This window comes from Osmia bicornis, chromosome 11, assembly GCF_907164935.1.
Source record: "Osmia bicornis bicornis chromosome 11, iOsmBic2.1, whole genome shotgun sequence".
NCBI lineage: Eukaryota > Metazoa > Arthropoda > Insecta > Hymenoptera > Megachilidae > Osmia > Osmia bicornis.
Window position 1 is genome coordinate 8,606,674 of NC_060226.1, and position 27,185 is coordinate 8,633,858.

A 27,185-nucleotide genomic window follows, 5' to 3' on the forward strand; every position below is an offset into this window, starting at 1 on the left:
ATACGAGCAGACGGGCTGGCAAACGAGTTGTAAGGTCGAGGCTCACTACGAGGCTTGCCGCCAGAAAAATCCCAAACAATCGGCAACGTTGCCACTTCAAACCATGCTTTGTTGCCGTTATTTAACACGCCGTATGTTTCAGTTTCATGCTCCACTTACCGACAAATCTTTACTGCTTTTTCCATTATTATACATCTGCTAGTTTTTCAACTATTCTTATCATAGCAACTCCATTACATGTTGCGTTTCTAGAACGGGACATAAGTAGTATACCTTCTATATTTAGTCCCTACGAGTTTAAATTCTGAAATCGACTCATGCCGGCGTGTTTTGAACTGTGAGCCTTGATTATTTCCCATTATAAACGTTCATTATCTACGTCATCGTCGCTGATACCCAAGTGTTTCCACAGGTATGACGTACAATGTATCTAAGTACCTCCTTAGGAAAGGAGCACGAGGTGACTCCTCTTTGCGCGGAAGTGAGATTAGATTGAACGTTCTTTTTCCTTCTTACGTTCATTCTATACGTCACGCGATTAATTCCCGTTTAAGTATCGGTCGATAAATTTCATACGTTACGATATAAATCTTACATTGGATAAAATTAGAAACGTGGTGGATCAATTTCATTTTTTGTGTATAGGTTATGTAACCGATACGTGGAAAACGACCGAATGTTTAAATTTGTTACTATAATTACTGACGTCACCGTGTTACGTGTACGGTTTTAGTCATCACTCGAGACATTTCACGTTTTTCCCAACATTTTCATCACCGTCTGTCGTTTTTACCGACGCGCTTAATGCCGGCCCTAAATCAGTCGCTTTATGCCATAAGGTTCGAGAGTTAATAATCGAGCACGCGATATCGCGTGTGTGGCTGTACCGACGCGTCTGACAGCTCGTGAAAGCCGCTATATTTGGTGTTTTCAATGCATAGGCAGATCTAAAAACCTGCCTTTACCCTTCGTGCTGTCTCTAAATTTAACGTGGGTGGGCGTCTGACGATCGTTTGCCAAGCCGCCAGATTTTGGTACAGGGTGCAGCTGTCTGGTAGTCGACAAAATAATGCGTCTCTCCTTGACGATATTGGCAATATTCCTGTAATTTTGTTATGGTATTTCGTGGGAAACACGTCCAAACGTATTTTCATTCCTGGCCTTCCTCTGCGACGCGCAGAGGTAAGGTCCTCCCAACTGTCCGACTGCGATTTCAACAAGTAGGTTTTGCAAGATGGTGGCATACAGGTTCCTAAGAAAATATTAGGCGCAGACACTCGATCGACATATTTGGCCCCCTCTCAAAACTTCTGCATTCGTTGCTGGACAAAGGAATCTTAAACTTTGTTAACTTTTTACTTTACACCTAACATTTCATGTATTATTATGTACGATTAAGAACCTGTATGCCATCATCTTATAAAAATCCATTGAAATTGAAGTCGTACAGTTAAGATCCTTCCTTTGTCAGAGTCCCTTTCTAAATTCCAGTTAACAAGGATCCTGTCTCTCTGTTCATGTATCATCTATCACGGTCACATCCACCTCTGTTCAACGGTTTTCGTTTGTTCATATTCCTTCTCTTTCTCGCTCTTTTGGCCCCTGGTGGTCGATTTCGTAACGTCTCGCCCGGATACACGAGGCGTATCCTGCTTTTTCAGCCGAGTCAACGTATTCGACTACTTCTATGCCTCGTAGATCATTATGGTCGTATGTATTGTGTTGTATAAGTTGTCACTTTTTGAGCTACTTAGCCACCACACACGTGTGCGGTTCAAGCTCATGGATGATTTGTATACAGATTATTTCACTCGTTTTTATCATTTGTTTCTTGCTCATTTTCTTGTAACTTGAGTTATATAAATGGAGGAATAAAGGGAACGGTAGGAATTAGAGGAAATGGCGGCGCAGGAGGTCTTACCACTGGCTATAATATTCAAAAAGGAAAACTCAAATTTCCTTTAATCAAAAAGAGGAATTAAGTGTATTTACCTTCTTTATCTACCTCCTGGGGTTCTCCCTAAGATTTCCCTGAGTCAGCGCTGGATCAAGGACAGTCTAACTGGGGTTACAGCCCCAAGCCTCAGGCCCTGTTCTAAGCCTTACATATACTATGTTAAGAAATGTCAAAGTGTGCAAATTTTAGACTCAATGTTGCAAAAATTTTGTAACCAAGTTTATCAATGCAAAGAGTCCTTGACAAGATTTGATAGCCTCGAGGTCCAGCAATCTTAATCCATTGCTGCCCTGGATTTTCCCAAATCCAGAGGCAAAATGGTGGGTGTCTCTGACTTGCACTTGACTGTACTTTCTCAATGGTTAATCATGCCGGTTCTCGAAAGTAGCGTTTGCAAGTTGTAAACCTAAATTCGTAATGCGTAATGCCACAGGGATCGTATATAAATAACTCTGTGTGTTATTGTTTCAGGATACCCTTGTACACGCATTACCGTCGGATAGGTCTGGATTTGCAAAGGGCTTTCGTAAGAATATCGGGGGGCGTTGGCGCCGTTTGGTAAAAAGGAAGCCGGAGTCGGAGACTTGTGCCATTCCTCCTGAACTAAAGGATCAGCTAAAGACAATCTATGTATATTGACACCCGACGTCATTGTACCGTTGTCTGTATCTATATGCGAACCTTCCACTTAGTAATCGACGTTCTCCTGCATGTAAGATAGGAATTGTATTAAACAGAGAAGGAAGAAAGGGTGAAAGAGCGTTCAAACGATGGGATAGCTTGCAAAAAATAAGAGTACAAAATTATAAGAATATATTTGCGTAACTTCTGAAAGAGAAACTTGCAAAAAGTAAAAAAGGTAAGAGGAATCGATAAGGTCCATATCTATTTCGAGACATATCAAAAAAGTGCCTAAACATATTTTTCCCGTACAAATATCTAAAATAAAAACGATAACCTGATCTTCAATATTTTTGTGATAAACATATAAAGCCACAGTTAAGATAATTTTGTATCTCACAAACCGCGAAAGCAGAAGCGCTATTAATAAATGAAAGAAAAAATCTTTTTTTGAAACAGCTGTCCCGCGTATAATAACGTCGCTCGAATCATACGAAAATGTAAGAAGTTGATAGACTTCGATACGCAGGACAATGGCGTCAAAAATCCTTATGAGACTGAAACGTAACGAGTACGACAACACGAGTTACCTCGTAGCTTTTCTGTACGTTTTTACATGATTAATGATGAGAAATTATTTCGAATCGCTAGTATTAATGTATACCTGAGAATATACAACCGTAGAAGCTGCCTTCCTTAGGGATTTATTTTTCTCTTCTACATCTTTTCTTCTCCTGGCAGCTTAGTTGTATGTGTAAATAGATGTATAAAGCAATGAAAGTATATGAACTACTTATAATTCTTATAATGGCCGACCGTTAAAGTAAAATTCCGCAATTTCTTCCAATACGCGAGGATTCTAGTACGTTCGGGGGAAAGAGCGGGAACGAAAAAGAAAAAAAGATGTTCATTTGAAACATGCATTCAGGAGCAGAATCATTTCCTTAACTTTAAAAATGGAAATGACCTAGTATTTTGTAGATACTTCTAACATAGGCCAATTTAAGATTCTAAAATATCATTCAACAGCTCATATTGAGCTCATAATTACGTAAATACTGATATGATATTTTAATTTCGTTATACCGAGCAATACTTTATTTCCGAGAACGTGGTTAATAATCTAATCAATTGAATTTTCAAAAAAATAAACATTCATATTTAACGGATGCCACGTTTCACGTTAGTCAAATTATTTGTTTTTGTATAATACATACATATTCTGTGCTCGCAGATTTATGTAATTGCAATTAAATTAATATTTATATGCAGAGAAAAAATATAATGATAATAATGATCGCAGGGAAACATGATTTCAACAAATTATAGCAATATTTTATTGTACGCAAAAACATTACATCACCTTCTTGTATAGCCCAACTTTTTACTTCTTTACTAGAATGTTGTAAAATGTAAATATGTTATAATGTTTGTTTATCGCGAATGTGATAACACAATGTTTTAACGGGATAAGAAAAAAAAATTTTAAGAGTTAATAATGTGCCTACAACCGTGTATAATAAAATGTTTTTATAGATGAAATATTGATGGAAGTTGGAATCCATCACCTAGTCACTTGATATTGTTCAAAACTTAATAATTTTCTGGCGCAGTTTGAATTTTCCTTATAAGTATCTGTCTAAACACAATAATAAATAAAGTATTCAAAGAATACATTGTGCTTACTGTTATTTTACAGTGGTTAAAACATTATTTCCCTTTTGTCTAACAAAGATTACTGAAAACTAAAACATTTATTTATATAGAGTGTATTTATTCTTAACTGTTTGTTTTCCCATTAATTTCCTTCTTTAAAATCCACAGTAATTAATAATATCTTATTAAAATAAGTACTAACGTACAGACGAGTAATGAATGATCCGCCATAATTTGAAAAGTATTTTAGAAGATTGGCGCGCAACTCTGCGCTTCTTCAAATTTAAATATTCATAATGTAATGAAAATGTTTTCAATTTTCAAATTGATATTTAAGCGCAGAAATTTATAAGGAAATGTCTATTAGATGTTATAAAACAAGAATTAAAATTATGTCGTATTTTGTGACTTCCAAATTGAATATATGTATATATGTATAAAAAATATAATAAAATGATAACCTAAACGATACGTGGATAGAATTCTGTCATTAATCGTAAGTATTTACTTATGTAACTTATAAGTATAATTATGTTCATATTTTTTTCTCACATTCAAAATAAGTGTTGGAATTTAATGAACAATGGAATACAATATTAAAGTTCAAAATAACATTTTCAGAACAAAAAGTATTGCCTTGGAGTAAAGAAATATGCAATGTTGTAATTCTTGTCATATGATCAAATCTGCGTTTCAATTAAACATTCTTATAAATAATTTATTTATTTGCAAAGTAATATAATTGAATAAATGTATAGAACTGTGATAGCAGTAGGAAAAAGTGAGTAATATTTTTTATATTATTAATGCTACTTTTTTTTGTGAGGTTAAATTACAAAATTCGTAGGTTAGGTTTTATTTTGTTCATTCTAACCCAACTCTTCTTTACAGCATAGAAATAAAAAATTAATTGTTTTTTAATATTTCATATCATATTATTCACAGGCTATGCAAAAACATTGGTAGACCTACAAAAAATGAGTACTGTAGTGACTAACCCAATAGAAAATTCAATAAGGAAAAAGTTGTTGGGTTCTTTAAATCCATCTTATATTGAAATAATAAATGAATCATATATGCATAATGTTCCTGAAGGATCTGAAACTCATTTTAAAGTAATTGTTGTATCTGATAAGTTCAGAGATAAACCTCTTCTTAAGGTAAGACAAAATTTACAACACAGTTACTCTAGGTTAATAAATTTTGCTTAATTTTAAGATTATAATGGGTATTTAGCTTTTACACAATAGATTCAATCATTATGAAGAGTCTTTTCGAAAAGAGAATTTAGATTAACACATTCGAGCCCATAGTAACAGATTCGTCTCCGCCGAGATAAGGGGAGGTTGTAATTTAAATCATTAAGACGCGACGTTCTTTTGATGACGCCGGTGTTTTAGATTCTTATTTCTACTTTGCGAATTGAATTTCATGTATTTCATACTTGAATGATTTTGCAACATTTTTGAATCTTGTAGCTTTTTTAGTATAGGTAGGTCTACTCAAGTGGGCCTGAGCGTGTTAACACGTTCGTACTATACTAAAGTACAGTAGTAGTTCTTACTGATATGTATTACGTAAGAAAGTATTTATATCAAAGATGTAATTTTGTCAATTTAGCGCCATCAAATGATAAACAACTTATTGCAAGTAGAACTGGAAAACGGCGTGCACGCATTATCAATCGTAGTAAGTGTTATAAAAATATTTGAAACTTAGTTCACATAGTTAAAATAAAAATCAATCTTTGTCTATTGCTTCTGTACAAAGGCAAAAACACCTAGTCAATGGGAAGACAATAGTAATGTAGCTCCAAGTCCAGCTTGTCGAGGTGGCTTTGGAAAATAACGACGTATAATGATTTCATATTATGTAATTATGCTTTTCAAAAATAGAATTTAACTCTGTTCAATCATTAAAAGAAATGAACAAACATAAAACACTATAATCATGAAGTTCAGTATATTTACTCGAAAATAAAAATTAATTCCAAAAATAAAAGATACATTAATGTCATAAAGCAAAAGTATCAAGTCTTAATTTTCCCTCGTTTTCGGTGAAATAAAGTATATCAGCCATACATTGCTCTGCTATTGTTTCTTCTGCTCTGTCATGCACCTGTAAAATACAAATTATGTAAAAAAATGTATAAATTCAATACAGATGATTAATACCAAACATACCCCTCTAAAAGCCATGTTCATTGGAGGATACTTAAAATTCGGGCCAAAATTGACAGAAACTGTGGCGCTTTTATGAATCGAGATAGTAGGATAATAGGCCCCTTTATTAATATCAACAAACGCTTCGCCTTGATTTACTCCATTTTTGTAAAATACAATTTTACTTCCTTCGAGTGGTCTTAGAGCTTTAAGCGCTTCAGGCACTTGATCCTTTTCTTCATAGTAAAGGTGACTTTTGAACTTAACTAAGGGCTATTGTGTAAATATCAATTAATGAAAACACAGAAATATTGTACATAAATTGAAACTTTTACTTACCCGATCTTTATAGGTATTTGGTAAATGTGATACATCATGTGTATCAGGTAAAAGTATTAAAAATCCTAAGGTATCACCCTCTCCATAACCGTTGCTATAATGTTTACCTCTACTTTCATGAAATCGTGTACCCTTCCTATCAATAATTATTTCTTAGTGTGGGGCCATAGTTTGATTTACGACCGTGAAGGGTCGAAATAAGAAATCTAAAATTCCTTAGTTTCGGTTACAGTACCTAGATCTCCAAGAATATCCAAATTTGTCGTAACCAAGTGGAGCTTGTAAGTTAGCATATTCTTGACCCCAGCCTAGTCTTGTGGCTGACCCCTCAGGCATTTCTTCGATAGTCGCCTCCCAGTACCATGTTCCTCTACTTACATCTACACAATAATAATACAAAGAATATAAAAGGCAATTTGATTTAATTACAAGTTATTTAAAGTATGTTCATTAACTTAATGAAATAAAATCACGTGATCGATTCCGACATACTGTGAGTAGCTCTGACCATGCAATAGCCCTTTTCTCCAGTTACTGCAAGCCTGTCCTCAGAAACTTTGAGCTGAGGAGCTCTATTATGTAAAGCAAGTAAAACTGCACTTGGACTTAAAGCCCTATATAACCATCCAGGAATAGGTTTTCCAGCCCAGTCACTGCTTTCATCAAATTCCTATTAAATGATGTTAATGATATTTAAGTTTTCATTAAGTAAAATATCAAAAACAGTATAATAACACACCTGTCTGAATGGTGCATGAGGATCTGGTTCAGCAAGGATGTATCTATAACCATCTTTATTGAAAGGATGTTCAAGAGGATAACCATGAGCTGGTAATTTAGGAGCTGCCATATCTGAACCTCTACCCTTTTTACCAGGACCCGTGCCCGTTCCTTCTCCAGGAAATTTACGTTTCGCATTGCGACCACGAAGTCCTCCACTAAGTGGCACTGAACAATCCATAATTACACTTATAAAATTGACTATACAATATTAACTTTAATATTTCATTAGCGAAATTGACTAAGAAATACAATGGATGTGTAATTTTGATGATTAAGTATTCTCTGTAGTGAAATGATGGTTACTTATAACTGGTATTGTTCTATATTATATGTTGACACTGAATCATAATGCAGAATTTATTAAGAAACTAAATGTATTAAAGTTATAGACATTATGATCAAACAAGCTGTGATATCATGGTACTGATTCATTTCTTGATAAGATAAGAAATAACTAAAATAAAAAAAGGCTGGCTACAGAGAACCAAAAGATAAAAGCAGATATGAATGTATAAATATGTAGAAGTGGAATAGAAAAAATATTCGTAACGGGATTCGGGATTGGATACAGGGTAGCATGTATATTTTTATATTTTCCAAAGAAAAGCAGTAGCGATATTAATTTAAAATAAATGATTTATCAACTCATATTTAAATTTTGAACATATCTTTCTATTTTGGAATAATTCAAAGATACAATCAGTTTGTAATTATACTTACCAACATGTTGAACACCCATTTCAGTTACTTTTAAATGACCACCTTTAATCATTGCTTCGTAATTTGGTTTGATCGTTTGCAGATCAGAGCATGTAAGTCCAAATAACTGACCATCTAGAGCACTTTCATCGATAGTAAATAGCGACCCAACGTCTTTTAATAGAGCTCTGTGTATCTGAATTAACACAATTATTTCGCTCATATTAAAAGTAATTGGTTTAAAAGAAATATATTTTATTAAACAGAAGGATACATTATATTTATGAGCATATCATAAAAATATTTTGATTTACCGTTGCATGCCAAGATTGAGTAACTCGGCGGGGCATTGTAGTCATACTGTCCCAGTGACATTCGATGAAAGGAATAATATCTTTGTCTTTATGAAATAGTATCTTTTGTTCATTATCTTTTTGGGACATTTGTAACAGATTTGCTATTGCTGTTACACACATTTGTGGAAATGCTGAAACAATTAGAATTTTACAATTTAGTTCAGCAATATAAATGATACATTACTGATGTTATTGAAATTATTATCCTTACGTGCTTGGTTCTTTTTGAAACTTTCTAGACCAGTAGGAGAACAATTTTTGCACATGAATATATAATTCATCATAAAGGGAACTAATTTACCCAACTGATAACCGATACAGGATTCATGAAACCATCTTAAGCAACTAGCACACAATAATTCTATGATATTAAGATTTCTTTCCTTTCCACTGAAAAATTATGAAAATTTATAACAATTCATGGTAACTATTATTTACATATTACTTATATGAAATTACAAATTTTACCAATAACAATTTCCACTTTCATTGTTATTTGCTCGACCATTAGATTTGTCAGAGGTATCTTCTTGTTTATGTTTTTGTTTACCCTTATCATCGTGTTTTATTTTTATCTTATCTTCCATAGATTCAATTTGCGTTCCATCTGCTTTATCGATTGGACTGTAAAAATTTATTTAAAATGTATAATTGAAATGCTGAATAATACATAACCTTAAAAGAATAACCTTTGTAATTTCATAGAAACAGAATGCTTGGCAAATAAATACATTAAAAAGTTCATGATTATTTATATAAGTATATAACAAATTTCGTATATATGGATGGATTTTATAAATACCTCTCAATTTTTTCTTCTGACATTTTGATTTTATTTCTGTTATATATAAATTATTATTTCCACTTTCACTTTCTTCCCTTTTTATTTTGAATTTCAGATTGTATTGTCATACAGCAGTATTTTTATCAATTTTAAACAATTACACATGTTTTGTTTTAGAACTTACAGCGTAAAACTCGATTCATCGCCACGGATCGATTACTCGCAACCATTAATTAGATATCAGGGAGGTATGGCAACTCAGCCGATCTTTCGTAGAATGAAATCATAAATAATTTACGTACAACAAACGTTGAAGATCATAAATTGCGTTGTTTATACTCTTTAAATGATATTAAATATGTATTACATTAAGAAATGATAGTTAGGTATACATATACAGGTGAACAGGAGGGATGCTCGCCACCCCTATAGGAGTTATGAAATTTAAAAATGAAATCAATTTATAAGGTAAAACAAAATTGCTTTTGCTATTATTTTGATTTTATTATATTCGAATATTTTATATACATATAATTTAATAAAATAAATTATTTAATCCCGCATATTGAATTGCTTTATATGTATAAATAATTAATGTCAATTAGAGTGTTTCTGAACCATTAAATTTCAAATTATGCGAAACGCGTTTGGATAATGTACTAAAAGTATATTACATATAATATAATTATCAGCAAATGTGTAACACTTGTGATGTTGTCAAAAGGCAAAATCGATAATTTCAATCTATTATTAAAAAAAAAAAACATCAACAGTAGTGATAACATTTATAATCTAAAGTTTATAAAATTACGAAGATAATAAAATTGCAATAATTTTACATTGCAAATAAGATGTGCAAAATAATCTTTATTGTTTAATACAATTATTAGTAAATTATTATTTAAGAATATACACTGTATAACATGTTTTATATAGTATATGAATTTTCTAATTGTTTCCTAAGCACATTTTAAGCACGATGTAATTAGAAATGCAAATTACGATGTAATTTGTAATTGTAAGGGACGACTAGCACGACTAATCGCTTTGTATATTATTATTATTACTTAAATGAATGATGAATAATTGAAAACGATTGTAACCATATTGTTTAACCCTAAAATAATAACATAATTTTTTCCTACAAAAATAATAATATGGTTTGATATTATTATTAAATAATAATAATAATAAAAGTGACCTTAAAATCTTTCAATTATTCGACATTCATTGGCAATCGACGCGTTGAACTAGCTTCTCAGTGTCTCGTAATATAAATACGTATTGTGAGAACATAAATAAGAAGATAAAATTTCGTCAGCAGTAGTAAGGAGAGTCAGATCGGTTGTTGAATTCTGAGTTGATACAACAAGGGTTAGATGTGTTTTGGCGCAACGCTGGTTCAACGTGGCGGTCTCTGCTGGTGAGCTTTGCCATTAAAGCTTTAAGGGGGAATAGTGGGGGATGAAGTGTAGCGAGGGAGCGTGCGTCTACGTCAGGAAAAGCTCCGAGCTTATTGGTCCCGGTCCATTGTTGCGTATTGATTGCTGCAGAGCAGTGGTATGGTCGTCGGAACACTCGGTCGTCCTCATCGCCGTCGTCGCCGTCGTCGTCGTCGTCGTCGTCGGTGGTACAGTCGAGTAGGTTAAGGAAGCGGGACACGCGTACGGATAGATCAGTTCTTTTCCCCCGTGATCGGTAGCGCGTTTCGTCGCGTACGATCCATGGATTCCAGTTTGATATACAATATATACACGCATATGTATGTGTGCATATAAATATATATACATGTATATGTAAACACACGTACACGCACACATACACGGATACATAGTATATATATTACGTATGTGTATACATCGTAGTGGTGTCAGTGGCTTGTTTTCTTGTTTTCTGATTCTCCCCCTTTCGAGATTGGAACTACCTGCAACATTAGCGGCGGCGGCGGCGGCATCAGCTGCCGCCGAACGTGTCGAAAGCGAGTCGTGCTGATCCTTGGTTCACAATAAACTTCATTGGACCCGAAGAGTCGCGAGGATTTCTTAACGAAACGGAACTCGTCGATAATCGACGGACAATCAACCACATGGTAGCAACCACGGGTGAAGTCCACCAGTATCGGGCCACCGATCATACGTCGCTAATCGTTTCCTAACGGAAAAGATCTGTTCCGGTGCGAATCTGTCGAATGGTGAAAACGGGTGCGATCGATATCGAGCGATTTCACAAGACGACGAGGAAGGAAGAGCCGCGAGAGGGAAACGTACGGAGGAACGATAGGGGTAGAAGAAAGTGAGTTAGTGATACGAGAGTGTGATAAATAAGTGAGGGAGAAAAGGGAAGAGGTTAGCTGGGATAGAGGAGAGAAGGTGGCGAATAGGTTCGCTGTACAGGGACTTAGGAAAATACAGAATTGGTGTTGTAAGATCGGTGGAAAGGAATTTTCGTATAATCGTGGGGTTGGGGGGAGGGGGGTTGTGATATGGTGGTGATCGTTGGTGCGTGCGTGAGTTAAGAAGTTTTGAAGGAGGATAAAGGAGAGTAAAGTGGTGGAAAACTGTTTGGTGGGTGAGTGGTCGGAAAACTGCGAGAAGCTGCGACGAAACGCAAGAGGCGTGCAGAGTTGCAGCGTGGCGTGCTGCGACCCGTGGCAGCACGAAATTATGAAGCGCATAAAGAGCGCCCTGTTGGCCGCTGCTTGTGATAGCCGCCGGTGAATGTGTGACCCGGGGGCAGCAGAGATCCACCGTAATGACGACCGAAGAGGCGACCGAGCAGCCCCCGGTAGACGACTGCCTGAAGGAACGGAAATGGTGGTGCTTTCTACTATCGAGCATCTTCACTTTCCTCGCCGGGCTGCTGATCGTACTCCTCTGGCGTGCGTTCGCCTTCCTCTGCTGTCGCAAGGAACCCGAATTCTCTCCAAATGACCCGAAGCAGAAAGAGCAAAAGACGAGCCGCCAGGGCAAGGAGTTCGAGGGGACTTTTATGACCGAAGCCAAGGACTGGGCCGGTGAACTGATTTCTGGACAAACCACCACGGGCCGTATTTTGGTAAGTTTTTATCCTTTACTTTATTCTTACTTACCTTCAGGGTAAGTTAACCCTTTGTCAGAACGATTGTCTGAAGCGGCGGTCGCCGGTCACCGGCGCCATGTATCTAACATAACCTTACAATCAAAAGAAAGAAATATCAACGATTTTTAATAGAATTACACATTAATGGCTAGTGTTATGTATTCTTCACTTTAATACGTGGATCTTTATATTATTATTCTTCACTTTGGTTAGGTATACATATTATATTTATTGCATCATGTAGGGTCACGTGCAATTTAAGTTTCCATTATTTAAGTAGTATAGGGAAAGATGTATCCCATCAATTCCGTTATTTATTCATGTTTTTTTGTGTGCAAAAACAGGAGATTCCAAGTTAGTCTCTCTTAATATTTCTGTGTATTGTATATTAAGTAGTTCTACTAAAGTGGGTCTCAACATACACGGCCATTTCTACTGTGGTAGCCGACGTGTTAACGCTTTGATGGCAGGTGTCACGTACCTACTCGTGGCTTCAGACATGCATGTTTACTTTATCTTTATTATGTTATATACAAGTAACAATATGAAAAGTGGTGATTTTAACACACCATAGAAACTATCAAATACAAATCTATCAACAGTATCAATTTAAATAGGAGAAGGAAATAAGGTTTTGTTTTAAAAATGTAAACAGTTCAAATTTCGAGAATCGACCCCAATGTTATTTCAATATCAGAAAATCGAACGTACAACGGTTCTATGACTACATATTTACCTACATTATACCGTTGAAAGTAAACCATCCTTCCCAACGTTCGATATGTCCCTTTGTATACAGTATTGTGCTCAGATTAGAATAATTAGACAGCTGGTATTCGTGGTTTTGTCAAATATTTTATTTTCCTTATTTCCTGATTTTTAATATAAAATTAAAGATGCAATTAGGATTTTGACCTTTAACTAACTTGTAGTTGAAAAAGAAATGAGTTCTTTGATCTGAAGCATGGTTTGGGAATATCCCTTTAACTCTGGAATGGAGCGGACTATAAAGAGAGCTCCATTATTATTTGAGAATATAAGTTTTTATTTATGTGTATTATTAATTTTAAAAATTGCCTTTGTTTTTAATATTTATTTTTTACTAATAATTAAAAATTAAAATTGTCACACATATCGTTTAGACATAATTAAATTAGAAATTATTGGTGTTTGAACAAATCAGCAACTAATTTCTAAGATAAATTTAAAATAAAAGGTCACTTTGATAATTGTCGAAATGTGAAATATAAAAATGTCCTTCCATTTTGTCCTTCCGAAACTTTAACGATTCGCTATAAATCAATTTTGAAAACTAATACCGTACAATTTGTATCGGTCGTGGTGATTGATCTGCGACCGAGTAAGAATTTGGAGTAGGTTAAAACTGTATGAAAAGGTAAAAAATTATGGCACCTATATGCCTGGTACATCTATACACGCCTATCTATCTACCTACGCGATACCATGTACAGAAAGTGAGTTCCCGACACCAGTTAGCACGAGTATCGTAGCAAGTGACCTAGTTTTTGTTCGTGGAACCAGTACGTCGTTGACTGAAGTAGAGGGGTAGTTTCTACGCAGTGCGTGTTCCATCCTGAGGGGCGTGTATTCCAGCTTTCCTCTTCCTCGAAGGCTATCCAATTCAATCTTTTCCTTACCTTGTACAAATCAAAATTACTCCTTTCTATGACTATTCATTTCAGTACAATTATAATTAGAATGGAGCACAATTTATAGGGTACAAAAGAACAATATTTTGTTAGTGTACTTTTTTTATGTGCAAGGTTGAGAAAGGAAATTGGTGAATAACAATTTTTATTAGTAAAAGAATGAAAAATTGCACCGTCTCAAATAATAGAAAAATACCTACATCTATCGTTAATAATGACAATCGAACTTTGTCACTATTAATTACGTTTATGGTTGACGCGACGTTAAGAATGGCTAAAAAAAGAAAGGAAAATGACTGTTTACGTAATGACCACGTGTCTTACAATGACAACGGTGTAGGTTTCTCTCTAATCTAATCTAACTGCAACTTACAGTTACCCACTGCTTGAACGAACAACCGTATGATTCTCTAAACTAGGTGACATGTGCCTTACTTTTCGCATTAAGTCTTATCGAGTTACAGAAAACCTTATATGCTAGCACCTTACTTAACTTAATCTTCTAGAATAGATTTCATTCGATAAAAATCCTTAACACAAAATGGCTGTCTAATTGTTAAATATCCCTTTTCGAAAATTAGCTATTTGTATCTTTGATAATTATACCTTCAACCTGTCTTACCACAGAAATTTCGAACAACGCGTTAAACGTCTTCCTTGCTTGTCTGGATTACAATGTATCCTATTGTTTGGAAGATTATACCGATGATCATTGCCTTTAGAACTCCTATTCCGAGGCATTAGGGTAGTTTGAATTGCCCTAAAGCAAAGCACAAGGCAGCCTTTCGGTAGAGTGATGTCAGGAGCTATTAAGAGGAGTAAGATGCAGTCTAGCCACTTCTCGTTTTCTTTCCTACTCGTTCAATGTTAGATCGCTTTCATAACCCGCTAAAAGCAGCACGTGGTCCACTGTTCTCTCATTGGAACGTTCTCCCACCGCGCGGCTGCTGCCCTGAGAGTTGTGATTCAGCTGCCCTTGGCAAGCGATAAAATAGCTGCCCTGCTGGCACTAAGTTGCCCATCCCCGCCGTTAGAAAATCAATACATACCGTACAGTTAAAAACGCCACAACATCAGGTAGTATATGATTATTAATGTAGAAATTATAATAGCGAATGAAGTTAACAGAAGTAGGTCATTAGGGTATGCGAGCAAGTTACTATTTATTCTATCAATGTAAACTAGGCTTTACTTTCAGCTGAAACCAACCGAAGCTTTGCACCCAGTTGGAAAATTCATCGGGTGGTCCCATAGTTTTTATGGAATTTCATTTTATTTTTCAGTTGGTAATAAAAATTTCCACGCTGATAGAAATGTTTATAAATATTTCACTAACTGTTATGCACACGGACGAGCAAATGAAATTTCATTTCCGCCTCTGATCTCTGAGGTACCATTTCCTTCTGATGGTTTTCCCGCTCATAAACCTGTAATCTCTCATCCTCCCTCCCTGACTGATCCGTTATTATAAATATTTTCGAATAAAAATAAACTGGGCTCGAGTTCGACGACACTGGCCGTTCGGTAAGCGGAGGCTTCGCTTAGTTCTTCAGAAAAGTATTCTATTTTTTATTTTCTTCATCTTTATCGAGAGATTTTCTGTTGCACCGGCTGTGCAATGTGCATATCTGAACGCGAAGGAGGTTTTATTATTTTTTCGAAAGTGGGTTCGACGTATAGCGGGAAGATAGACTCGGTCGGCCTGCTTCGTAGGACCGTCATAAATGGAAATGCCGCCATAATGGTATCGCAGAGACAAAACCGGTGTGCACATAATACACTCCCTGTGTGCGGACGATTATATACGCGTCTCATTTTCCACAACTGAGGTCCTCGCATTGAATGCAATTGAAGGGAGTGGGAGTGCCTTGGAAAGCGTAGTTTATTTGCATTCGCATTGATGCCTTGCTGCTCGTTCAGAATATAGAAGCTCACTTATATCCAAGTCTAAAGATGCTAAAATGTCGTGGGACTTGTGTCCGACAAGCTTTTTCATTTTAACCCTCGAATGACGGACCACGGAGAGAGCCCCAATTTTAATTTCATTTTTTATTTAATTAATTAGAAATATTGTAAATAGTACATGATATTAACCGTGACTTTTTTTTCTATTGCCAATTTCACAAATGGCAAATGGTACTTTTGTCCAAAAAAATTTGTTCCATATTTAAAATAATTAGTTTTGATTTTCTGTATATTTTCTTTTTCTTCCTTAGTGACATATCAGTTAATGGCATAGTAATTTTCCAAATGGTCCCAGATGCTACATCTACCCTTATTTCCTAGATAACAATATGTTTCTTTCGTATAAAGTGATAAGGTTTATTTGTCGGTCTGCTGTAATTGGAATTTAACCTTTATCCGATGTCCAACTAAGTAACCTTCTCAGTGACCGACCTAAATAACGAAATCAATCTCTGTCCAATCTTTTTCCTTTAATTTTCTTGTTTTTTTTCTTTTTTCGTTTTGTAATGTTCCGCATCGGTTTCACTGGTACCCGTCTCATTCCTTATTTAATTCGTTCGCATCTTTGACTCGAGAAAACGGCGAACGAAGAGTTTTTAGAACCTTTGGCGACGCTTGTACCTCGTGCATGGCCCGTTCTCGAGATATCCTGTAAGCCTGGCGAGCCTTAGAAATCTTTAATAAGTTTCGATGTTTCACCGTGAATGTGTCGAGTGACCTCTGACTCGAGGAATATTTTACGTGTCCCATTTTTCTCCCCCGACATGTTTCAGCATTCATAAGTTCATCGTGAAATGTGTTGCTGCAGTGGATTTCAAATTATTATTGAAGTTCACTCAGCACTGTAAAAAATAACACTCAACTCTCTTCTACATAGTGGCAATTAGAAAATAAAAAAATAATGATAATAATTTATCTCCTCCTCTTCCTGTATCACTGTTCCTCTGAAAAGAAGCCTATCAACCCCAGTGCTGTAAATAAATGAACCTCAACAACTTTTCTTATTTATCTGTTGTTGTCGATATAGAATAGTTGGAAAGATAATAGGAAAAAGAGAAGAAAGGGAGAAGTCGAGTTAGGAAGTTTGGGGGGCTCGTATTTGGAAGAAAAGTCTTTAGTGGCAGATTGGCAAGATGCCAGTATCAGTTTCAAAGAATGTAACAGATTAGTCACGACGCCGGTGGTGGAGGAGACAATCGTTTGGATGCTGGTCAGGTCCGGGTCTGGTTCGACCTGGTCGAACTATAAAATGTTAGATACTGAGTGTAACCCTCACCCTTCTACGTTCGACTGACACGGTTTTTCAGTATGGTACAGTGTGCCAAGGCCTATTAGCGATAATCTAGTTTTACTAGTTAAGAATGAGACGCGTGTACGCCGCGTAGATTTACTTCCTTCATTTACCCCTTCACGTACATCGGAGATGTCTGTTCATTTGCATGTACATGAATATTGTTTACGTGATTAGTTTAGCCTGTTCGATACCTGTAGAAATTAACGGAAACGGGTACGAAGCGAGGTCAGCCAAACGAGGTTAAACTTTTTGCCAACATTTTCGCGGTGCTGTTAAGAATTTTCTCGTGAAAACATTGTGGCGTCTATAGTCTTTCGTATTATTTAATTCAAATTGATTATTTAGGTAATTTATCATTTTAAAATCCTTAGCGAGCATCTGCGATAATTATACAGTATAGATATCTTCATCAATTAATTAATGATACATTAATTTGTCTTAATAAGAAAATTACTTATCTTTGGAATTTAGGAAATAATTTTGTTAGAAGAGGGTAATTAGAAACTTTAAAAATCAAATATTTTTCAAACAATCCCTTCGCTTCTAAATTGTTGTAGGAGCAAAAAAAGAATACTGCTTTGGAACACAAAGCAAGATTCTTCAGACCATAAAAAAAAAGCTTCGCCAAGCTAATGGTTGATCACATGAAAACTCCCACACGTTATTTAACGTGTTGCAATACTTGACCTAAATCGTTTGCAACCACCGGTATAGGAATATAGGGACAAAGACAAAGGCTGCGAGAATATAAAACAAAACCAGAGAGTCCAAGCGGAGAAAGAGGTAGAATTAAAGTGGAAGCGATCATCGACATCATGTTTGTAGTAGATATCACTTCCGTAGAGTGTTATCACACTTGGGCCTTTGCGTTAATTTCCTGTCGCGACTGATGCACAGTAACCGTCAACACTCAAAGAATTTTATAAAGGAATTTTCTGTTCGGTATTAAAATTACCTATATTTGTTTGATTTCGAGTAAAGCATTAGATTATTGCATATTAGATGAGCAAAATTATTGCAAAATGGCACTTAATACAACTTCATGACAATACCATTTATGATATATTAATTTATTGCTTAATATAAGGGGGCTACAGTCCCAGGCCCCACTTTTCAAGGGTCCCCATTGTAAGTTTTAGCGTCTATTTTGGCAGGCAATTGTCGTTTGGTCTTCGATAGATTTTCAGGGTTTAATTTCACGTTTATCCCTATAAATAGTTGGTCGAGGAAAAGTCGGTCGAATGTGGCGTTGGCGCGAAACGATGGAAACTTGGGGCTATGCCATCTCGGGATGTAAAACTTCTTGCCTGGCAACGGGCTCGTTCTCCTACTTTCTGCCACTTAGTGCGTTTTAATTTGGGACGCTCTGTTACCAGCCAATGCATTTATTCAAGGAAATGGATGTATATTAAGGTGAACATCTTTCTTCAATCTTTCCTTATTTATCCTTAATACTCTTCCATTGTATTCTGTTAAAGGTCAATAAATAAAATTAAAATATTTAAATTTAACTTATCATAATTAACTCCTGAACAGCAGAGTCTGGATCAAAAAATTAAATTAAAATTGGGGCTCTCTCCACGCGTTGTTTCAGGAAAATAATTGCAAAAGATTTTGATCCACTGGAATTTTTAAGTATATAGAATATAAAATGAAAATTGATCTGTGGTTCAAAAGTAACGCGGTATCAGCTTGTTGCCTTTCTGTTTTTAGTTGGCCCTTCAAGGGTTAAAAATAGCCACTAGACTAATGGCTACATTTTTATCATTCCATTAATTATAGTTTCTTGGAAAAACATTGTTCAACGATAAGACTTTTTTTTTGTTACAAAAGGTGTAAAACCATTTGAAATCTTTTTTTGCCCCTTACAATTCAGACTTGGTGCAGTAAGATTTCTTTTTGTTTGGCCTTCTCAAGGAGTCTTTACGTGCAGTCAAGTTACACGGATAACAAAGAAGCGAAAACAAATGTCCTAGAGTGGTTCAGTCTGCGAAATAAAAATTTCTTTACTGCTTGAATAAGAAAACTAGCAGAACAATGGGGCAAGTGTAGAATTACAGCAGGAAATTATGCTGGAAAATAGGTTAATTGTTGGATTCATTGAACAGACTGTACTAAAATAAACAGACGTTTATTTTCATTCTTTCTTTAACTTTAATTATAACATTTTCTTTTTGATGACTCTCACTTATTTTTGATTTTGTTTTTTTAACGTTCTACTTTATTTTTATCGATTCCATTTAAAACTATTAATAAGTATACCTTAAAAATGAAGAATTTTAGGGTATACACTGGAAAGTGGTGATGTAGAAGAAGCAGGAATTTAAAAAATCTTGTTATTTAATTTGCAGAATATTTTTCTTTCTTTTACCAGTATTTAAAATTGAGAAATCAATTAAAAACGTTTGATAGTGTCGTTTAGATTGCATCTATGTACTTATATTAGCGTGGTCTGACGATACGAAAATAGCGAGGGCAACTCGTGATGTGCCTGTCCGAGACCCACGCTAATTCGCACGCTAAAATAAGAACGTCAACCTTTATTTATAACGAAGTACGATAGGTCAAATTGTTGTCTTCAAGGAAAACGATAGAGGCGCTTTGATCAACTGTAATAACATTTTATTAAAGGGACCGATGGAAATGGAAATACTTGATTTAAGAACTGGTGATACCATTTCGTTTCACTTCCGTTAATGTTCGTCACCGCGCAAAGATTATTTTTAGACCCGCTCGAGCATTTATTTTTATAACTAACTGCAGCTACTTATTACGTTTCACTTTGAAGTAGGAATTGATTTGAAAAAGAAAGTTGATTTATCTGATGAGGATCAAAGTTGGAGAAATTGAGTCATCTTCTTGCCATCATATTTCAGTCATATTTGAGAATTTAAATGTTTAATAAAATAGTTATTAGAGAATTCAACCCCAAGACTAATTAGAATTTATTGAGATATTCAAAAAATATTATATTCGTTAAATTTGAACGATAAGTAAACCCAGTCGATTTCTGTTCAAGTGGTTATTTCCAAGTTCCTTCACAAAAGAATTACCTGGCTGAATGGTTTCAAGATTCACGATTTTTCTCGGTTTTTGTCGTTGTCTTCCCAAAAGGGCAATTGGTTGGAAAAGCTTTGGACGATGAAGAAGGTCAGCAACGGTGGCGATAACCTGCTGACCTACATCTTGATCGCCACGTTTTATGCTAGACTTGGAAAGCTGTTAGCATTACTGCTAAGGGTAGTCCATTTTCTCTTGAAAGGGTAGATTTGTTGTCGTTACGGCTAAACTCAGTGTCAAGTCAAGCGATAGTTGAACCGAGAATTATTTATGCATTGCTGTTTCAACACTTGAACAACTGGCGTTAGATGTATACCCGTTTTACAATTGCAAATAAATGATCAAAGTTACTTAGTAATTTCTACAAAACGGAATTTTCAAGTTTCCTTAGCAAAAATGGCGATATAGGGAAAGTAAGAATTCTGACGATATTAATATTAAAACTGATTTGGAAAGAAAAATGATAGAATTTTTAATTTTTTAAATATTTTAAAATTTATTTCTACATAATTTTTATTATTTTATCAAGAAGACTAAAATTACTTAGCCTGCTAAAGTATCAGAAATTTAAGTTAATTATTATTTATTTGAAAGTATAGATAAATTTTCAATAGCTTGAGGGATGCAGGTGTAGGAAACAGGCTGAAGTAAAAAGGATATCTGAACTGATATGTCTCCTTTTATCGCCTTATTACACTATACGGCTACTGTCATCTGCGACATCGGGGTTGTTCACGTGTACGATGAAGGATGCTAGTTGTGTAGAGACTTGTTCAGAGCTTTTTTCTCTTGTTAGATGCGCTCGTTTGTTAGACGAAACGAGTCCAGTCAGCGGATTCAGGGGAATGTAGGAAGAAGACACCTACGTGGCATATGTGCGGAGACCACTTTTGCCTCTTCTCTTATCTTCTGTTAACCTATGTTACACCCTCTAGGTAAAGACGCAACCCTCGTGTTTAAAGGGATCCCAACCGAACGAGTGGCTCGCTTGTTTTATTATCGTCCACTGCATTGTTCATTTAATTAAACATCTTAACCCGTTTCTCTTTCCATTGTCATTGCTTTTCTACAAGCCGTTTCTTTTATTTAGTTGTTAACAATAAATTTTTATTTCTTTTTGGACTACTCATATTTAAACAGACTTCCCTTAGAAATTTTCAATTTTTGCCACTGGCTCTAGTTTTTGAGAAACTTAATTTTCAAGATAAATGCGCATCTTTTATTTTCAATAATTTCTTGTTTTTTTTTGCTACTTATTTTACACTAACACAAGATGATAAATAATAATTTTTTATTCAAAGTTAGATACATAATTCTTAAGCGAAAGAATTTCATATATTGGAAGAATAATTTTCCAGGTTCAGTGTAAGGTTCATTTAAATAAATTAGCGTATAAGTTAAATGCGTTTGATTTTTATTCTTCAGTAAATAAATAAGTAAATTGAATCTATAATTTACCATTAGTAAATCAATAATACAACCAGTATGAATATAATAGCAGTTGGAAAATCTATTAGCAGGTAAATGTTGATAACAATCAGTGGATTATTAATTAAGGAATAGTCATCAATCACTAATTGTTTTCTCTTTATTTCAACGATAAGCCAGCGATGTTTTATGGCACATGTAATGAAATTACTTGAAATTTGACGAGCTGTTACTTGGAACAAAGCCAACCGTCGAGATCGATCGACAGTTAAAATACCATAAGCCGTGCTTCTTTATTTATTCAAGCACACTTACGCTATACGTTTCCACGAGAAATTGTATAGTTGAGAAATATCATATGTATAAATGTACATATCGATAGCTAGTACGTGTCTATATCGTAACGGAAGTAGATAGGTAACGAAATAGATTATTTTCTTGAAAAATAATCATTTTGTCGATTTTTGTTTCAGGTGGTGTTAGTTTTCATTCTCAGTATAGCATCGCTTATAATATACTTCATTGATGCCTCCAGGTAAGACAGATATTTGTTTTTTGAAAATATTATTTTATATTTTAATAATATACAGTATAAATAGTATACACATCAAATTTAATTAGATATCAATTTCTGAATAAATTTATTCGTTTTTAATAAGAAAATAAAATTACTTACATTTGAAAGAGAATACGATATTAAAGAATATAATATTCAACAGGTGAAAATTTTTTTTACCTTATTGATTATCCAATTTTTGGCCAAATTATTATAAATCTAAGAAAAATTTCATATTTTTTGTTACAGTGAAGAGGTGGAACGTTGCCAAAAGTGGAGCAACAACATTACTCAGCAGATAGACTTAGCTTTCAATATATTTTTTATGGTCTACTTTTTTATACGCGTAAGTTAACACCTTATATTATAATAAGTATTGAAATATAAACAATATCTCGAAATGAGAATAACGATGATAAAATGGTACCAAAGAATGTTCGTTTTTGTGTAATATTATAGTTTATCGCCGCCAGTGACAAGCTGTGGTTCATGCTGGAGATGTATTCGTTCGTGGACTACTTTACGATACCACCATCCTTCGTATCAATATATCTCGATCGGACGTGGATCGGACTGAGGTTCCTCCGAGCCCTTCGACTGATGACGGTCCCTGACATCCTCCAGTATCTAAACATTCTAAAGACATCAAGCTCCATTCGTCTCGCCCAACTTGTATCGATTTTCATCTCCGTCTGGTTAACAGCTGCTGGCATCATTCATTTGGTAAGGATTATTATTTATTTATTTGTAAACAATATTCTTTTATGCAAGATTTTTAGACGAAGAAGCAACATTTTCTCATAATTTGTTTTTTACAAATATTCTTTGTAATTTATGTGCTGGACAACCCTTTTAGGGTCCCCCGACCTGATTCGGCCCAATCAGAGCTGAGGCTTGGGTGGCAAAATTTTCGGCTACCTGCATCGTACTCCTAGCATCGATCCATCGATTTTAAAAGGGTGATAATTGTTTGTTCGCAGCTTGAAAACTCAGGGGACCCGTTCGAGTTCACGAACCCTCAACAGCTTTCGTACTGGACCTGCGTCTACTTTCTGATCGTGACGATGTCCACGGTAGGATATGGCGACGTTTACTGCCAGACGGTCCTCGGCCGCACATTCCTAGTATTTTTTCTACTCGTCGGTTTGGTAAGCCTTTTTCACATTTTCCTTAAATAGTCAAAAGTATCTTTGTTCAATACGTATGAAAACTAAACGAGTCTATAGTTTACTATAGAAGATCCCGAGCGAAGAACTAAATTGTCGAAATATTTCTGAGTTCCTCCTCTTTTTCAAATTTATATATCGTCGATACATTACATCGTGATTCGAGCAGGAATAAAAGACAATTTCGTTTTTCCAAAAAATATTTGTACGATCTCTGCGAAACATTGAGCTGAATTTTGATTTATTTGAAAGTAATCAGAAGTTCTTAGAACCTGTTGGATAATTTTTATCTCGGTTGTGGTTAAAAATGAATTTCCTGAATTTTTGTCTTGATAAATTATTAAAGATTTTATTTTATCTTCTCAATGATAAGTTGTGTGGTGTGAACCGTTAAATTAGGCTATTTCCTCGAGTAGCCCAAATAAACCACAGTAGTGACATGAATGGTACTTAAGCTGCTGCCATGCTGTAGAATACATATACTAGGAAAAGTAGTATAAATATTTAGAAAATGACTTCGGTTAAAAATGACACATTTAACTTTAAGTTAATATTCTTGTAAGATTGAGTCACAGTTGACGCAGACTCCGCTGTTCAAGGGTTAAACCGCGTGGCAGCGGTCTGGTTTATTCACGTCACCACTCTGGTTTATTGTGGTTACAATATATTTCATAATTCCATGAAATTGCCTTGGTACTCGTCTCTGTACTAAATATCATGAACCATTGTAACTGTGGTTTGCCTCGATTAGTAAGCTGAATGTTTCGCAGAATTCGTGTCGTTAGAGTAGAACGCTGGTCTCGTCACAGATCAGTAGTTCAGATTGGCGAGGCAAGCGGTGGCCACAATATTTACACGTATATTCTCCTCGATATACACAAATTGGTAAATATTTCGAGCGCACACTGTTCTCTGGTTAATTTTCATGAATATTTCAAAGAAACGTGAATTTTACCTTTCATAAGTTATAATTAATTTTATCGTTGGGCAAATTAAATTGAAACGTAATATGATTTTTTTATCATAATTGATGCAAATTTTTATATAGAAAATATCTTTTTTACATTTACAAAATTCTAATCCGCTAATTCTTTGATCTTTTGTTTAAAATTGTAAATGTTTTCTAATATAGTAGGAAATCTGTTAATATACATTAGGTTGGTGCATATGAAATGTTGTTTGAAGCATAATTGTTCAAGGTAATATATTTATTAGTACTATAGGAATCAATAATTCTGGAACTTAAAAATTCTTGGAACGTTGTTTTTACAACTCCTACATTTTCCTAAAAAATCATCTGTGGAACAAAATATTGAAGTCTAAAGAAGGAAGGGAATGCTTCGATTGGTTAGTAAAGGACGAGCAACAGTACTTCTCGCGCTTGTCGTTAGATGGCAGTAGCGCGAAACCTAGACTTACGTTTTCTCGCAAGCACTCGTGCAGGACTCGCTCACTATCCCGTGTGCAATAGTAAGGCACAGATCTGCTAGCTAGGTTTAAAGCTAGGTTATATTGATAGAGTATACTAGCGTTAGTAATGCACTGAAATAGCGAGAACAGGCTAATGATAAAGTTGCTCTGCCTAACGACTGTACTTTACTTAATCCAACAAGTACAGTACTATTCCACCGACCATTTACCCAACTGTTTACACGAGTAATAGTATAGCACCCGAACTTCTACTAGGGCTCATATATTCTAAATATAAATTTAGGGTTTTACTACAGTGTTATACTATTTTACTGTGCTCAATAATGATTAGCTTTAGTATTTTAGTAAAATTACCCACTCGAGTAAGGGGAGAGGATTTTTTATAGCTTTAATATACTCTACCAGAGTATACTAAGTAGGTCTATCTAACGATGTCTACTTATAGCTGGCACCTTCAGGGGTTAACGTACTCTAGAACAATTTACTGTTATACCAATGTTTAGTATGTGAAATGAAAATTTCTCAGACTTTTTTCATGCACCAACCTAATGGTTAAACAATAATCGGAGGATAGTGTGACTCGTTGCGAATCGATTGCCTCGTTTGAACGACGATGCGCAGTGTCTGTGAGAAACGTGGCTGGCCGCGAGTATGCGTGTCTACACGAACATGTGTCCCTCATCGATCGTACTCTCGCGCGTTTGCTTGGATAGTCGAAAAATAAAATATCACTTTCAACGTCCTAAGAACTTCGAAGGATAGAACAATCTAATTTAACGTTACGCCGATTCGCAGTGGCCATGTTTCTCAGTTAAACGAAGAGATTCGACTCGTCATTCGTAAATGTTCGATGAAACTGAGGTGTTTGAATAATTTGCAAAAATTAATATCATTTATTAACAGTTACCATTTTCATATTTTTCTCGATAAAACCGATCGTACCTATATCAGATTGATTTTCAATTGGCCTTTGTCATTTTTCAATCTATACGCCTCAGAGGTAGCGGTAGTACGAACAAATAGCGTGCCATAATCAATTCAATTTTAACGCGCTTCGATCCGATGGTCGAATCATTTGATTATTATTAAAAATATTCTTATGTAACTCATCTCGTGGTCAATCGAACGATACGAGTCGATTCCTCATCGGAATATCGAGGAAGAACGTAAACAGATCGACTTAACCTACCAAGCAGCTTCACACTTTCTCTCTCTATATATGTTGTTTTTTTTTTAAATCTTTTCTTTTACGTCGATCGAATCGTACCTGTTGAAAAATCGCGCCCCCTGTTCCTCGAGTCATTTGCATAAATACGCTGCGGGAGCGAAAGGAAAGACTTCCGAATTCATTTCCAAAAAAGCAGCTCACTGCTGGTGCAGGTCCACCTGCACGCCAGCTTGGACCTAGTTTCGTGTCGTTACGGTGAGAAAAAAGAAAATTGATGAAAAGAACGAGTAACGAGAAAGTTTTTTTCTATAGCGATACTGGCTACCTGTGCCTTATGCCTATACCTCTATGTGTCGGGACCGTCTTGATATTTCGTGCGGTCATGCCACCCTCGTTTTCGTGACTAACGAAACACAAAGATAATAATAATAATGAGAAAGAAAAAATCGTTACAAGGCTAAAAGAATACATAGTTTAGTTTCACTGCGTACATTTCGTCACTCGACTCGTTTTATTGCCTACCTTTTAACTTTCATAGTAATTCAGCCCGATTAAAAATGGCGTGATCGCGAGGGAGGTATGCGTACGATACGATAATTAAATGTTTCTAAAGAAATGCGAAACACTCATGACGGCCACCAACGGCGAGCTTCAATCGTTCTCGTACCTACACGCCTCACTCTGTCGTATTAATAAATAAATAAATGAATAAAAGATCTATAGCGCGGATCGCGATCACACCTTGCGCTTCGAACTCTCTCGATAAGCAGGATCCCAGGGAGATAACATAATTTCTGTCATTCTATGCAGTAATTTGAGACACTTTTTTTCTTTCGTACGGTGTTTGTACATCGTTTTAGGGTACTTTTAATGGAGATAGAGATGGGAATGAAATATTTTGGTTGAATTTTTTCAATAAATAATATACCCATGTGTATTGAAACAGAAAATAAAATAAGGTCGATAAAAATTTCGGTTTCCAACAATTTACATTTGAAAATTAATAGTATGA

At 35.2% G+C, this 27,185-nt stretch overlaps 4 protein-coding genes across 38 annotated transcripts in view; 3 read left to right on the forward strand and 1 right to left on the reverse strand.

Annotated features, from left to right (window-relative positions):
* LOC114876607 overlaps positions 1-4,252 on the forward strand; it is a 48,578-nt gene extending 44,326 nt beyond the window's left edge. For all 4 annotated transcript variants that reach the window (XM_029188319.2, XM_029188320.2, XM_029188321.2 and 1 more), the window contains one exon: positions 2,429-4,252. In XM_029188319.2, the coding sequence (XP_029044152.1) occupies positions 2,429-2,596 (168 nt within the window). In that variant the 3' untranslated portion in view covers positions 2,597-4,252. The remainder of the gene's footprint in view (positions 1-2,428) is intronic.
* Positions 4,253-4,348: 96 nt separating this feature from the next.
* On the forward strand, positions 4,349-6,182 carry LOC114876609 (bolA-like protein DDB_G0274169). Its single transcript, XM_029188325.2, has 5 exons — positions 4,349-4,730; positions 4,856-5,015; positions 5,180-5,394; positions 5,855-5,923; positions 6,005-6,182. Exons 2-5 carry the CDS (start codon positions 4,985-4,987, stop codon positions 6,080-6,082), a joined length of 393 nt encoding a protein of 130 aa, XP_029044158.1. The 5' UTR covers positions 4,349-4,730; positions 4,856-4,984; the 3' UTR covers positions 6,083-6,182.
* On the reverse strand, positions 6,180-9,831 carry LOC114876603 (set1/Ash2 histone methyltransferase complex subunit ASH2). Its single transcript, XM_029188315.2, has 11 exons — positions 9,376-9,831; positions 9,042-9,197; positions 8,785-8,963; positions 8,532-8,704; positions 8,239-8,413; positions 7,475-7,683; positions 7,228-7,405; positions 6,971-7,115; positions 6,736-6,871; positions 6,418-6,669; positions 6,180-6,352 (listed from the first exon to the last, which is right to left on the reverse strand). The coding sequence occupies exons 1-11, from the start codon at positions 9,396-9,398 to the stop codon at positions 6,248-6,250; spliced, it is 1,731 nt and encodes a 576-aa protein (XP_029044148.2). The 5' UTR covers positions 9,399-9,831; the 3' UTR covers positions 6,180-6,247.
* A 1,116-nt stretch (positions 9,832-10,947) lies between these two features.
* The window catches only part of LOC114876601 (calcium-activated potassium channel slowpoke), a 67,106-nt gene continuing 50,868 nt past the window's right edge, over positions 10,948-27,185 (forward strand). For 30 of the 32 annotated variants that reach the window (XM_029188283.2, XM_029188313.2, XM_029188285.2 and 27 more), the window contains exons 1-5: positions 10,948-12,411; positions 22,326-22,387; positions 22,658-22,754; positions 22,868-23,131; positions 23,389-23,556. In XM_029188283.2, the coding sequence (XP_029044116.1) occupies positions 12,109-12,411; positions 22,326-22,387; positions 22,658-22,754; positions 22,868-23,131; positions 23,389-23,556 (894 nt within the window). In that variant the 5' untranslated portion in view covers positions 10,948-12,108. The remainder of the gene's footprint in view (positions 12,412-22,325; positions 22,388-22,657; positions 22,755-22,867; positions 23,132-23,388; positions 23,557-27,185) is intronic. The other 2 variants (XM_029188306.2, XM_029188305.2) reach the window with 1 other exon arrangement.